At 40.5% G+C, this 16,112-nt stretch overlaps 1 protein-coding gene across 5 annotated transcripts in view; it reads left to right on the forward strand.

Annotated features, from left to right (window-relative positions):
• The window catches only part of nbeab (neurobeachin b), a 219,441-nt gene that overhangs the window by 128,720 nt on the left and 74,609 nt on the right, over positions 1-16,112 (forward strand). For all 5 annotated transcript variants that reach the window (XM_034207128.1, XM_034207130.1, XM_034207129.1 and 2 more), the window contains 4 exons: positions 1,459-1,520; positions 6,014-6,078; positions 7,993-8,101; positions 10,004-10,170. In XM_034207128.1, coding sequence (XP_034063019.1) covers positions 1,459-1,520; positions 6,014-6,078; positions 7,993-8,101; positions 10,004-10,170 — 403 coding nt within the window. The remainder of the gene's footprint in view (positions 1-1,458; positions 1,521-6,013; positions 6,079-7,992; positions 8,102-10,003; positions 10,171-16,112) is intronic.

Raw genomic sequence — 16,112 nt, forward strand, 5'->3', positions numbered from 1 at the left:
CCTGCCCTGTTTACAGGAAAGGACTGGCAGCCCGTGTTTAAATAGATTGCATTTAGTTTGTCTACCAGCACAAGGCCGGGGTCAGTTGGTCACCTGACTCCTGTGTCAGAGCGGCTGACTTATGGCTCAGCATGTCACTGCTATAACAAGAGGTCAGCAGTGGCACTCTGTGTACAAGAGAAGGGTCACATCCTCTCAGAGTATTTACAATACGCTCCCTCGGACACTCTCTGCTCATGAATAGAGACGGATGTGAAATTGGTGAGAAAAACATCCATCTATCAAGTTTTCTGAATATTTAGCATTCTTTGTAATATAGTACAGCATTTACACAAGCACAACTACATACATTTAATGTTTATATCTTATGACATCAGCTTAAATATGTTGTTATTTTCTCTTTATAAAAGGCCTGTCAACCAATTTCAGATTCAAGTCTTTTGAATTTTAGTGGTGGGGCTGCACATTTGTCTAGAGTGTATTTAATTGAATTACGTTTTTTTTATCACATTTATTGCTAATTTTGACATTTTATTCACAGTACAGATAAAACAGGGTTCAGTTCAATTAATTAATTCAGTGTGGGGTCTGTTTCCCACTCTGAAAGGCGTAATAATTTAATGTCACTCCCTGAGAATGTAGTCATTGTTATCACAACCAATAATGCATGCTATCATTTCTTTAAAAAGAATATATAAATCTTTGGTTTATAACTTTTTCAAAAGAGGCAAACATTGAAACAATTAACAAAAAGAAAAATGACTCTCTTTGACCTGCACCGTCATACACATACGTAAACTGACATTTTAGATTAAGAATATGTTTCTTCTCTCTTCTGATCAACACCCTGAAACAATGGCGTCTGTGTGGCTCGGAGTTCTGCTCCTGCCAGCCTATAATGAGTCCTACAGGGTTGCATTCTTTCCTTCACTAATGACTGCACCTTTAATGGTTCTCACCAAGTGAAACAGAAGGATCTGGAGGTGCAGAATTCGAGACCAGTGGCAGCCATTGTTTCTGCAAATGAGCTTTTCACACCTGCCCTTGTTTCATTAGAGAGTTGTCTGCTTCTGCTGCTCACCCTCTACAGAATGGAGATGAGGGAAGAAGCTGTGAATGTCTGTGTTCAATCCTGTGAGCGTGTGTGTACGTGTGAGGGTAGAAGGTTGGGGGGGGGGGAGGTTCTCGCATCTGTTCATGCTAATTATTATTTTCTTTGGAATCTTGAAATGGGGATATTTGAAGCTCAATTTAAGGGGCTTACAAATTAACTTGCCACTGCCTGTAATTTTCCTTTTGCCAAAAACAATATTTATTTCTCTGAGTTTTATGTTATGGAAATTTAAATCAGAATATTTATTTCAGTAATATTTCAGTATCATAGATATTCTCTGTTTTAAAATCCTTCTGTAAAATCTTTATAGTTACTCATTCGGTTCATCTGCTTTGTCTCCACAGGTCTGGTGTGTATGAAGTCAAGCACCTCAGTGGTAGAGCTCGTCATGCTGCTTTGTTCTCAGGTGAGGTGTTTTTTTTTCTTTCTCCTTCTCAATCCTTTTTCCCAGCCTGTCTTTGTCTTTATCTCTCACGTTTGTGTCAACACTACAACAACACTGTACAGATCTGTTAAGGGGCTGCTTTAAAGTTTGCGAATGGACTTAAAATGTAAAGACTTTTATCTCATCAAAATATACACACAAGAAATAGGCTTAGTCTAATCACAACTGTATATTGTTAAATAAGTCTATGGTTTGTTAAATGCTTAGGATACTGTCTTTTATCAGAGAACACTTTAGTTAATTTCTGTTCAAGCTTGGCTTATAAGTGTATTTACTTTTGTAAATCTTCCTTAAGCATATTTTAAAACTCATAGTAACCTAAACATAGACAAATAGAGACGTAAACATCTCTCTGAGAATACAGATAGTTTCTCACCACACCCCAGAGCTTTGCCTGAGTCCCACCTCATGCAGCGCGGCTAGTGACTGATCACCTCCGAGCTGACCCTCTGAAGCTCTTGTTAAGCCCTTGTTTTAGAGAAGGTCAAAGCCTCAATGTAGCAGTTAGAACAAGAGATATTTAACATACCTTCTGTCAGCCCATCAGTCTTGCGTCGGGGGCCCATAAGGAAGCCATTACTTGGTGCCTCTTTGTGGATCCAGACTGCAGGGCCAGAGCCTCGAGGAGGTTGATCGCCACTATAGGCGCTCTGTGGTATCCGCAGTCCAAAGCCCTCTTCAGCAGGGAGCTCAGCCTCTGTTATATGGAGGCCATCATTCAGGGGCTTTCCTCAACAAAAAAAAAAGGTACATAAATGGAGCAGCCAGCATTGAGTTATTGTTTCTCTTTTGAAGGATTTTGACGAGCTCCCTTATTCACTGTCTGTAGAGTATCTGTGGGAAGTGGCTTTTTCCAGCTCTAGGATTTATTGCAGATGAGAGCGTCAGCATGCTGTTAAAGGTCTGAGTCCACCCCCCCACCCCCCATTTACACAGATAGCATTACTGCGGCTCCAGAGGTTCCTGCTATTAGGGGCTCTAGGGATGAAACCCAGGCGGAGATATCGATCAGACAGCGAGGACTTGAAACTGGACCATAGTGCTTGGTGTCCCTCTGCAACCTTTCAGATAGAGAGCAGCCATTACTGTGTATCCTAACCCTGCACCATCAGTACTGAATCCAGTTGTGTTGCCAGCTCATGTGATCCAAACATCACAATGTGATGATGAGTAATGTCAGTGTCTTCTACTTATTACAGGTAACAAAGCTGAGATATGCAAAGCTCTTTTACCATGAGCAAATACAATGTTTGTTGTGACTGATAATTACATTCAAATGTGCTCATAATTAATGTCTGCCGTATCAAAAAGTGCATCTAAAGTGCATGGTGAGCTTTGACTCATCACTATAAAATGACAACTTCAACATATCCCTCACATATTTCAACATTAATGTTTTCAGACAGCATGGAGGGCACTTAGCTGACCTTTAGTCCCTCTCTGTTTTGTTACCTGTCAGTTTTATGAATGAATTAGTGCTAATGATCTGCCTTTTCTTATTTATGCATACTTATCACAGCAATCATAGTGTGGCTGGCTGCGGCTGCAGACACGGTGTGTCTCTCCTCAGCGTGGGCAGCTGAAAGAAAAGGTCAAGCAGCTCTGTTTCTTGTAACAGCTTAAACATACTGGGGGGATCTAGAGTGGAGCCACAGAGATTTAGTGATGGAAGGCCTCCAGATGTGGGAAGTATACCAGAGCAAAGCAGAGCAGATAAAAGATAAAGCTCCCACACACTGACAGGTTGGATTGAAACACCACAAATACATATTGCGCTGCTCTGTTTCAGCAGGAGGAAAGTGGGAGGAGAGAAAGTCTTATCAGGACCAGAAAACTCATCTAGTGTTAATGCAAAGATGGAAGAACTATTGCTCCAGTTGGTAACCATTGGTACCATTGCTCCATGTTATTGATGAATGTCCAACATTTCCCAGTTTCGCATATTGGGTCAAAGAATGCACACATTTATTAGCAGCTATTAGTGAATTAAATTGTTGTTTACATACAAATACATCAATCTATTTATTCCCCTCACTCTCATTAACATTTTTCCAGTATCTGCCTTTAGCTAACACAGTGTTAGCAGGTTGTGAGAACATTTGTATTCGAAGTATAGAGTAGAGGAATCTACACCTGAGGTAAAACTGAGTGACTATTGGACTTTCCTTTGGCAGGCCGCCTGAAAATATGACTATAATAATATAAACGTTAGCCATGCCTGCTGGATTTTTGGGTATGCAATTGTTAGCTTCTTAGTTATTTACCTGATTTAAATATTTGCAATTTCAGATGTTTGCAAAACAAAAGTGTCCATAGCTTAAATCACGTCAGTTGTCTGTTTTCTGTAATCTGTCAAGCAAGGCCGATCATCAGGTTAAACATTGCACTGAATGAAATATAATCTGGAAATACAGCAGAGGGTAAAATGATCATGAAACATCTCAAAATTAATGTTTACAATTTCTAATTAAAGTGTTGAAGTAAAGTGAAATTCACACTACAGACACCATTGTAATCTAATCATCACCATCTGTCACCCTATGTATTCCCCGCCTGTCCCTTTCTCTGTGTCTCCTCACTTGTCTCCACCGCCAATGTGTGTAAAAAGAAGATATAAGATCATTTATTTCACCACCCGCACACATAACACAATCAATAAACAGCATCAGATAACCAAGTTGATCTTGTACAAAATGTTTGACTTTAATTTCATGACTTTTGAATAAATACAATAGTCTGGACCTTGTTGACCTGCTGGAAATGGTATTTACTACAGTACAGTATGTACTGTATAGGTCAAACATATTTTTAGTTTATTGTCTCAATGCAGATTTTTAAGTCACTTCAAAAATATCTAAGCCCCCACACCACATACCTAAAGCCAGAGGTGCTGCACTGTCGTCATGGTCTACATTTAAATCAAGGATCACGTTTCTTTTTTTTAAAGATGCACGTCTTGACTAATTGTCTTCTAATCGAGAGCAATCAGAGGCAGCCTCCTCTGGGAGCACTGTTCCCCATTTCAAATAAAAAGACAAGACAAAAGAGAGCCTCTGAAGTGCTATCTCAGCTGTCAACAAGCATAGCTCAGACAAGATACCAAATGTGACCAGTTCATGCTATAGGCGTACCTACACTGACCTGCTGCCATTTCCCTGGCAACACCCAAGTGTCACATCTGCCGTGATTTCTGTATTTATTTTTGTCACGTGAGCATGGTGCAAATGGAACCTCAGAAGACTGTATATGATCCCTGTCCAAATCAAGAACAGCTTATTCCAGGCAGATACTGCAGCAGAGGAAGGGGGTCACAGGGAACATTTGGAGACCAGATGCTCAGCAGTTTGTCAGCACCATCTCTCTGACTTAACGCATCGTAGGGTCACACTGTTCTCCTGCGTGAAGCGGTATCAGGTATCAGGCACGACAACTGTGTACAAAAACACATGCACATACATAATGATGTCAATGTCAGTTATTTTGTTACTATACACAACAAATGTGGCTTGTCCACACATTGACATGGAAAACACAATATGTATATCGCTGTGTTGCATCTACAACTAGAATATACCTAAATATATTGTTATTGTTGGAGAGACAATATGTATTACTGCACAGCCTTCCTTTATATGGAAAATGCAAAAACATTAGAAGCCCCTGGGACTGAAAAGCACTTTCCTTAATTCCTCTCGTTTTCCCGCCTCTTTTGAACTGGGCTTTCTCTGTTTTCTCTTCCATTTGCACCTCAGTGAGGATACAGGAGAGCTGGATTTCCCACAGTGAAAGGCGTGCTCTCAAACTGCTTTTTAATCATTTCCAGAGCATGTTTTGAGACAGCAAGCACTGGCACTCTGGCCCTGTGCTCGGATCCCTTCCAGTGGGCCTGCTCGGTAATCTGTCACTGTAAGGGACAGAGGAAATGGCTGTATTTAAGCGAGAGGATACAGTTTCATCCCACAATTACATCTCTCCTGTGTTTACAGATCTTTTCAAAGAGAAAGAAAGGATGGTTGCACCGGCTGTGCAGGATTTCAGCTTTTTATAGCCATGATTCTGTTCTCAGAGGATACATTAGCTGAATGCTTTATTTACTTAAATAACAAACTATGAAACGTAACCTAGATTACAGTTAAGATGTGCAATTTGGATGAATGCGATTGTTGTTGTGCATTTATAAAAGATCTTGTTGCATATAGATTTAAAGGTGTATTTTGATACTTGTTTTAACTGAAGCTCTTTAAGAGCGGGGTTTTTTTCATTACTTTGTTGTGTACTGAAAAATAGCAATACTGACATGATTTCCTCTAAACCTACATGTAATGCCATGTAATGTAAACCCATATATAATATCTAACATTATAAGGATGTAAATATACATGTTACTTTTCACAAACCAATTACAGCCCAGAATATCATCCGTGAGTAACTCATTGCATACTGTTTTATTTCAGGAATGGCAGAACTCCATTCAGAAGAACGCTGGCCTGGCTTTCATTGAGCTAATCAACGAAGGAAGGTAATGTATCCATTCACTGTTATACATAACATCAGCCAAGCATTTATTATAATATTCATTTTCCCCGGTGGCTTCCAGATTACTTCAGCTCTAAACCCCTTGGTGTCTGCTCTGTATTGGGGTGACTGGATGAAGTAAACATATCAACACTAGAGTGCAGTCACCCTCTCTTATGTTCTGCCTTCTTCTTATCTCTGTCCCTGCTGTTATACTGTACGTCCCGATGTCTGTGTCCCTCTTTCTGCCTCCCTCCCTCTCGTCTCGGGGTGTGGCAAGACTCAGAGTTTTCCAAAGAGCAGATCAGGGGTGGCTCAGCCTCCTCTCCCATCTGCTGACCCATCTGGCTCGGCCTCCTCTGTGCCCGGGCTCTTGCTGCAGCCCAGCTCGGCTCCTCTGTGTCCCCTGCTGGCCCCGGAACAAAGGGCTTCAGTCTGTAGGGCCACACGGTGCTGTCCAGGGTGCTGCTGACAGATACATACTTTCCCTGTGGTACTCCAAGTCCCTGCACACCTGCTCTGCTTAACTAGACAGATCCAGACGGAGCTGATCTGGTTAATCTGTTTTCTTTACAAGGCGTGGCTGACAAAGACAATGTTGTATGTGTTGTTGCACATACAGCAGGTAGCTGTGTGCTGGTCCTTTGATTTATTGAGCAGCTGTTTGAAAGGAAAACCACTTTTAAACATGTTGAGTGTGCCATGATATTACTAAAGAGATCGCTTTACTCTGTATTGCCACTCACCTCTCTTGCATTACTGTAGCTGGAACCCAGCATCCATGTGAGAGAACTGTCCCAGGTTGCCATGTTGAAATAGTATTTACATAAACCACCAGTATTATTTTCTGCACACAGCCCTAGTTTAAAAAGCCAAAGCTACAGGGAGCACATGACTTGACCAATGACTAGTGTTTCATTCACATCACATAACATTTAGCGTCTTTGGGTTCAAGAAAAGCGCTATAGAAATAAAATGTATTATTATTATATTATAACCACAAAACACATTTTCAGGAGGTTTTAACTTGGATGGTCAATGATTTTAGGTGACCTCTGAAAAACAAAACCTATATCTGTCCCATTGATTCCAAGTATGATTACCTGTATTTGTTTGTGGTATGAAATATCAACACAAAAGTGCGATAAAGAGAGTGCATATCTTTTTCCCCGTCTCCATATATCAATCGTCAACTTTCTTTCTTATCTATTCTCGGTTTCAAAACAAAGCTCAGCGTTGAAAGCCTCCTGTCTTTGAACAGTGAACGTCTGTCTATTAATGAGCGCTTGTCAACAGTTAAAGAGGCAATAGCAGCTGATGAATGCAGCCTCGGGATTACTGCTTCTCCTTGGGATGGGAGGGAAATTACAATCTGTATCAAGCACTGGAGAGGAACAGGGGCTGTTTTAATTAAAACAGAGGTAGCCTAATGGTGTGCAAAATGGCATGTAATCTACACACAGTAGCCATGGTGTTCTCAATTATTAAAGATACTGGAATTTAATGTGAATGTGGGTGGAGACCACAGAGCCTCCTGAGAAGTTGTTCACGCCCAGTCTCCTCGGCATTGTGGGCACTGGGTTGATGGTCTGGTCAGTGGGAAAGGATGCTCAGTCAATCAGTAGTGTGCCAGACTGGCTTCATGCTCTAATGACGCTCCATTCCCTCCCTAATGCTACAGAGGGATCTGTCACTGACCTGCAGCCTTGCAACATAACACAGACAAATGATGCTGTTTTCTAGTCTGCTCTTTCAACAAGCAGAATGTTGCACCATGAAAAGCTATATTCACCTTAACTCTACTTCCTCCTAGGGGGACATCCAATAACAAAGGATTTTAGCCAATGATATTTCCTAGATAATGTTAATATGTGTATACAATATAATGCTCCATTTAACTTTCTCTGTAACTCTAAAGGTTGCTGTGCCATGCCATGAAGGACCACATAGTGCGTGTTGCCAACGAGGCCGAGTTCATCCTGAACCGTCAGCGAGCAGAGGACGTCCACAAACACGCAGATTTCGAGGTATAAGCTGTGCTATGCTTTCTTACATCTGAAGTTAAATGGGGAGTAATGTACAAAAGAGAGAATAATCAACAGTGACTGGTTCTCAAACTCCCAATTGCATTATGCTCTGTCTAAACTGAATATTTTGTCTATCCTCTAATGTACTCTAAACAAATCCTATTTAGTATAAAAATGTTCTAGGGTTGGATTTTTTCAGTAATTGTGTCCCTCTGTGTCCTCCTGAGGTTTCATTTCTTACCCTAACAATTCTGATACAATTATTTAATTACTGGTAGCAAAGGGAAATACAGGCAATATTCATTTAGGATTTTTTTACATTTGCCTACCAACTCAGTATATAGCCAGCTGAGTCTGTGCTGACCCCACCCACATCAAACAACTCCTGCAAACAAGATTTAAATGCTGTCTGAATAATAATCTTCGTGCAGTAATAATTATTTAGGTTTTATTTTCCTCAAATGGATAAGAAAAACATGGCCCTTGAATATCATTAACATCAGTGCAAGCCTGTCAGCTAATTAGCACATTAAGCCTATTAATGCCACAGAGATTAATATCAAAACACATATTGCTGTATTAAAATAAAATTGTTTGTTTGGTTGTTGTAAAACATTGTAGACACACACACACACACACACTCCACCACCTCTGTTAGCAGCTTGAACATGTGAGGAGTGATGAGTTTCTTATCTGGGAAAAGCAGCCATCCTCAAACTGCGGCTTGATTTACAGTTCTTGAGGATCCTTGACCTGCTAGATAAACTGGAAGAGACGGCTAGATATGCAATGTCAGGAGAAGGGGGAAGTGTACCTGGCCCCATCCGTTCTGTCTGCCAACTCCAGACAGCCTACACTTTTCATCGAGGTCTGATGTTACTTTATTACCCACTCTCCAAGATTGAAGATTCAGGACGCAGATAAGACATTTTTACAATTAGGTTGGTGTCAGGGCGAGGCGTCATATGCCGTAAAATGATAAATAACATTTGATATTTGTCACAGCATCACGTGGTGATGCGAGGTGACAAGCACAGATTGAGTTATCTTCCGTATGAAGAATATGGTGAAGTATAATATCTGACAGAATTCAAATTTGAAACAGGAAATTCAATTAACTTCCAGCTTCTGTTAGCAAATTAGATTTTGAATATTAGCAAGAGTTCCCCCAGGGTGGCATAGTGAGACAATCTTGTTTTAGCAGCAGAGATAGGTCAGTCAGATGTGCTCCTCACCATTACTTTTAGCACACTCGTACTGACTTCTGGAAATTGAATTTAAAACAATGTCACCATTTCTCATAGTGTGGCCAATTCATTTTTAAGATAATAATTATTTTCACTTTATCATTCTGATGCTTGGATATGAAGTATTATTTGGGCTGTTTTTATTTCATATTTGCAACCTACAGATATCAATGTGTCCTGGTGGTACATTTTGTTCCAGAGGACAAAACATATCCCTTTTATATAATGGCAGTGTAGATTTGTTACCCTTGACAGACTATATTCTTTGTGGATCTATTAGAGTATTTTCCTTTCTCCTCTAATAGCCCCATCCACAGCTACCTAGCAGGGAGCCTCATCTGTCCGCAGTTAGGGAATGGACTGCCTTCAAGCGCTCGCCATGATTTACTACACTCCTCCAAGGGAACAGAAATATATCTCTCAGCTATCCACTAATATCTTAATGCACTCAAGTGTGTTGAATGAAGCCATAACATTCTTCAGTGTGACAAATGCTCCATTAGAGGGTATACATTATTCTGGCTTTATTCAAGTAAAACATTCTCAAATTCTATTAGTTCAATGTCAGGCTTAAGCAATGGAAACTGTACAGAAAGCCATAAATATACAATGTTCACACAATTTTTTCCCCCTTCCTTTTCTCTTTTTAAATTAGTCCAACTGCGCCCAATATGCTGCTGACAGAAAAGAAGAAGAGAAGATGTGCGATCACCTGATCAGCGCTGCTAAACACAGAGACCATGTGACGGCCAACCAGTTAAAGCAGAAAATCGTCAACATCCTCACCAACAAGCACAGTGCCTGGGGGACCCTGGCCCAGAGGTAAGCCCTCACATGAGTACAAGTTCACCTCCAGACCAACATGGGCCACGCTAAGTCTCTAACATGAGCCATAGCCGCTCCATGGTAGGTCCAACATAGAGGACCAAAGTTACAGTTCACAAAACTCTGCAGTGAAGGGATTGGACCACCAGTTAATGTCATTTTCCCAGGATCCGATAGGGTCAGCGATCGGGTCAGCAAACGCAATTACAGTGTGGACTGGCTTAATCCCCTGGGGACAGCTGATTGGCCAGTCTTCCTACAGACAGGGATAGCAGAAGGGGGTTGGGGTGTTTCTGCAGTGTTGTCCAGGCATTCATTGACCCTCTCAGTAACACAGCCAAGCACCTGGTGGTAGTTGCAGACTTCCCCATGGGCCCTGTTAAAATAACCGCGGGGCTCTCCTGCTCTGCCTCGCACCTCTCACCTGCCTCCACATGGTCCCACAGATACAGTGGAGGGGCAGGATCAAGAGCTGGTTATATTAGACAAACAGAGGTGTTACAGCCTACAGTATGTGTTTTGTTCCGTGCTAAGTGCTGAGAATATGAACATTTATATTTTGTTAACAGCATAAACAGTTGTTATGAAGCCTGAAAGGGGAACTTCAGTTGCTTCATGCACACGTGACGTTTCTCATTCTGTATTAAAATAACCCTCACTGAATGCAGGTCAGACACAAAATTCGAAACAAATTCACGCAATCCAAATACTAAATGATCCTGTGAGTCCAGGCGCTTGGAAGACTTAAAGTCTGCCGCTCTCGCACAATGCACCACTGATGATTTGCCAAAACAAATTTCGCCTCTTTTCTGAAACAGAAGCTCAGGACTTGTTATTACTTTTTGAAAATACAATGCAGATGTTCAAACATGTATGCTGAAATTGGGTTTGTTTCATATTGTAAGCCATGTTTATCGTTGTCAGGAAAACATATTCTAGCTGGCATAATTACTTTTTACTGCTTTATTTTATGTCTTTGACTTGCCGTATAGTTCAAAGAGTTTTCTTCCAAAAAAAACAGATGTCGTAAGCAGCTACACTTGGTTTATTTTTCTATTTATTTAGGATTGATGCAAGATTATGCACCGTGAAATATATTGGCATTTTTCACTGTCAGTTTCAGTTTTATTACATTTCATGAGGCCATGCTATTCATTTCTTCCAACTAAAGAGAAGCTGGACGTTAACAAAAATTGTGTTTTGTATTATAAATACTGTCAAATGTAAAAATAAATATTTTGGCTGTGACTGAGAAGGCTACAGTATTCAAGCTTACTTTTATAAAACTGAAGTACCCTTAACAAAATCTATTGGATTGAATTCTGGGCTCTTGTTCAAATATTGATGGAGCCCCTCTCAGAGGCATAGCATTTGCATTGAAACAAAAGGTTATTGAGCGTGGGTGCATTGTAAATGATACCGCAAAGCTTCCAACAAAATTCAAATTTAATGGTAACCTGCTGGTGAAGAAAAATGATGCAATATGCTCACAAGCTCAAGGCAGTGTTGCAGTTCAGCAGCTTAGTCTTATTCAATGCTACATTAACTTTCCCATTTATGCTGCTCTTGTAAGATATAAAGCCCCCAAGCATTTTGAGGTGGCTGTCTGTTATGTCTGCGAGAAGGGAAGAGAGGGGGACTTTAGTTGTTAATGTTTGTTTTCACCTTCGTGCTCAGAAATTGCTTTGCCTTTACTCCTAAGTTCTGCCTGGAGACTTGCCAAGGGATATTTATTATTTGTCTAGAATATATTATAAACAAAATCATTCTCAGACACAGGGGGCATAAACTAGTATAAGCTATTTCTGTATTTTTTACCAGCTTATGTTTCAAGGATGCTCCTTAGATTGATAAAACCGCCTGGCCTGCCATTAGATGACTCTGTTATTGTCTGAATTACAGAGCACATTATCTGCATCTCTGAAGGCCACTCCATTCGAGCTGTTATTCTCTTTGTGCCAAACAGTGTAAGCAATTGTTTTCCAGCACGTACGACAACAACCTACGACAAGGAAATATTCTGAAAACAGCTGCTCTGCAGTCATGAGATCTGAGTGAAGAATAAGCAGATCAGCCCCTATGGTGCCCTGTTAGATCATACTCTATGCTTGCCTGATGATGAATGTCCCCCTGTATAGAGTCGGCATAGGAAAATCAATACCCCTCAAATTGAAACAGTATAGGGTTGTATTGATCCGGCGCGCTAAATCAAAATGAGGAGGCTTTGATACATCTCTGCCAGACAGCTCTCTGCCCAGTAATGACACACTATCAATTTTAGCTTTACACTGATAAATCAAGTTGAAAATTGGATGTCAGAGTTTTTTCCAGGGAGAGAGTGATTTTCCTTGCCCTCTGGTCCCCTCTGCTGTTGACCTCTGAACCCTGCCAGTGGATTATAAAGTTCAGGCTCGTCTGAAGTGAAAGTAGATGTCAAGGCGACGCTGATGAATTCATTGAAGAATAATGTCCACCACTTTTGCAGCACAGGACCAGCTAACCATGACAATACTATAGAGTCGCCCTCGTTCCACAGTTATTTTACATTGCTGAAGAGTCAATAATGCAGCCACTGTTTATTTTACACACATCTCAAATGTGTGACCCAAAGAACAATAAAAAATATAAACACTGAAAATCTCAGACAGGTATATTTGCCGCGTAACTCTTAGTTGTATTTCTTTAAAAAAACAAGCATTTTAATACTGTGCACAGACGATGTCTTTGTATTGATCATTGCATGTGATGCAGGCTTTAACAGACACCCAGGCACACCTACACTTAAATAGTCACTACCTCTTGTGTCATTCTCTAACATTCATGCGCCTGCACTCCTCTGTACTAATTGTCTCGACACAGCCACCCTAACAGAAATGTAAAAGGGTCTGAAGTAGACAAACCTTCCTTTGTTCCCATGCGGGCGTCCGTGTTCACATCAGCTGCATCAGTGACAGCCGACGGAGGAGCCTCCACCGGCCCCCGCAGAAGACCTTAACCTTACCTGACTAGTCTATTGATTGCCAACATTTCTTCTGTATAATTACTTTTTTGTAGCAGAGGAGAGAAAGGAAAATGGCGGCATATATTGATCTGTGGCAAGGCAGTGAAACAGCCGTTTCCCTTGACTAACAGTGAGTTTCATCTCTCACACTTGATGAATGGTAACAATCTGCCTGTGGATAATAACTTTGTGATGGAATGAACCTTTTTACTCACGATGCGCAAAGACGTTTTGGTCTCGACTGGAAGGGTTATCAATTCTAATAGAAGTCCACCAGCACAATGGGGGAGCACCTTTCGAGGGCCTCAGAGGGTCGGGGTCTGATGGCCCCTCTGGGGCAGGGAAGAAAGGCCAAGGTCTTTGGTAGTATAAACAAAAATCAGTCTGACAATAAAATAGATATAACTCTATAATATTACTACTTTTTGACATGTAATGAAGCAAAATACATATCATAACCTTCCCTCTTTTGTAAAATGTGCGATCACTGTTATGGATTCTATTACAATTATTAAGAATATACTATGCCTATAATAGTATACCACTCTAAAATCAATATATAAGTGGCATATTTTGCTATGGATTTCATGCAGCCTTTTCTTTTCCACAGATGCCTACTGTATATAGCTATTTCTGGTCCGAACCATTGCCATAAAAAACCATATTTTACTTTTCAGTCACTAAAGAGGATTCAATAAAGGCCCGCTTCAGCTTGCTTCAGATAATGTTTTTATTCTTGATTTAATTAGATATTTTGTATAACATGATTAACTCCTTTGTTCCTGCAATCTGATATTCTCTATACTTGCATTTGTTCTTGACCTACACCAGGCTCTGTTCCCGTGGGGCACTCTTAACCTTGCACACTGTGCTAATTATCTCTGGAAAGGGGCCCATTCACACAATCATCAATTTCATCGGGCGTTGAAATTGAGCTGGGCATCGCCTGACTGTGCCCCTTCTCCGATGAAAGATGGGGATCCGCAAAGCTGGCGATCCAGGGGGGGTTCACGCACAGTACAGTACGGCTCCTCATCCCTCGTCTGGTCGCATACGTCTGTCTTCATTACACCAGATGACCTGGAGTTAATCTTGTTTCTGCTGTGTTGTTTCCCTTTCGTCTTTCTCCAATACCCATTCCTCCGTGTGTCTATTCTCCTTCTCTCAATCTACAAAAGAAAAGTCATATCCAATAACTAAAGGCACTTGGATCCTCACGTCTGCCACAGTGTTGAGTGCAGTGATGATTAGAAATGGCAAAATTAAAGAGATGAAAGTATTTTGTACCATTTGCAGCCCTCTGTGGTAATCTGATCATGATGTTGGCCATACAGTCACTTCACTTGGCATTCGACAGACACATGATCATGCTTGATGTGTTTTTTATAGAAAAAATACCGTGTATCTTCTTCTAACTTTATTGGGTGCTTTGAAAACATTGGATGAGCAATGCTCATCACCATATGGTTGCCAGTCACCACAATGTGTTTATTGATTTTCTATGTCTGATGGCAGGCTTATGGTTTTTTTCGTGTAAGTGTAAGGAATCCCTTTCATTACAGATTAGCATATCTTATTATTGTCTTCGATCAAAAGACCTCTTCCATTATGTCATTTGATTAAACTATATATTTTCTCTAAATAATCTGGTGCCAGAATAATCTATCTAATTCTGTTTTGGGAGGTACATATTGGGTAGGTTACCAAGTATATTTTTTCTTTACTTTAATTTCAAATGTATATTTTATATTTTATTTGTGTATTATCTCCTTTTATATGCAGCAATGCTTGCATTTCAAACAGATTCCACATGGCCTCTGTAACTCACAGGCCCTATTAGGACAACTGAAAAGCAAAGAAAAGACCACTTGTCCTCTGAGTTGCACAACAAATTGTGTGTATGTGTTTGTGTGTGTGTGTGTGTGTGTGTGTGTGTGTGTGTGTGTGTGTGTGTGTGTGTGTGTGTGTGTGTGTGTGTGTGTGTGTGTGTGTGTGTGTGTGTGTGTGTGTGTGTGTGTGTGTGTGTGTGTGTGTGTGTGTGTGTGTGTGTGTGTGTGTGTGTGTGATAGAAACCAGTCACTGAGCCTTTGAATAGAATGTTCACTGATTACTGGCATTTATTATAATTACCCCCTACTCATGTCACCAATTGGAAGCTTTTAAAAGGAATATAATGGTGTTTTATTGAATCAGCCTGTCCCTGTCCTTCCTCTTGACCGCCTCATACAAATCTCCTCTGCGCATGAATAGAATAAAAATAAAATCTTTAACCCTGAGATCCTCATCTGCCTGCAAATCGGCCCTGTACTTGTTTTATTTAGCCATTCTGTTTTAAACATAAAGGTAATCATTTCTTTTTTTATGGAAATGTATACAAGAGAATTGCCCAATTTTTTGGGAGGATCCAAGTCTGTAAACATTTTATATTTTATGTATGTCTTGCTGCTGCTACCAATATTGTTCTCCAAACAAAAATCAGACTAAATATGAGAAACCTAAATAGGGTCTCTGCTGCCCTATTATAACAGCAGCACTACGAATATATCACCCTCTAATCCAATATGAGCCCTTGTCAGCTGTCTACTAGAATGATGTTATAGTTTTCTATAAAACTGTTATCAATCCTTTTATTTTTATTTTCCTCCCCATCTTATTTTGAATTACGCCTGTCAACTTTCCCTTTCCTTTCACTAACACTAACAAAACACATTCCCTGTAGACGGGGTGTTAGATCTGGCCACTCAAAAACCTCCACACTGTCTCCTTGAGGAAAGGTGTGCTTTAAATACCTATTTGAAAGGGAAGAGAATAGACGATAGTCCTCTTACACATTTATCTTACTGCACTTAGCAAGTCTGAAGCTTCCATAAATAATGGTGCTCCTGTTTCCTGTAGGTTATCAGTGCTGGAAAATTAGCTTTTAAAATGCGGTTTGAAA

The sequence above is a fragment of the Gymnodraco acuticeps genome, unplaced genomic scaffold (assembly GCF_902827175.1).
Source record: "Gymnodraco acuticeps unplaced genomic scaffold, fGymAcu1.1, whole genome shotgun sequence".
Classification (NCBI taxonomy): domain Eukaryota; kingdom Metazoa; phylum Chordata; class Actinopteri; order Perciformes; family Bathydraconidae; genus Gymnodraco; species Gymnodraco acuticeps.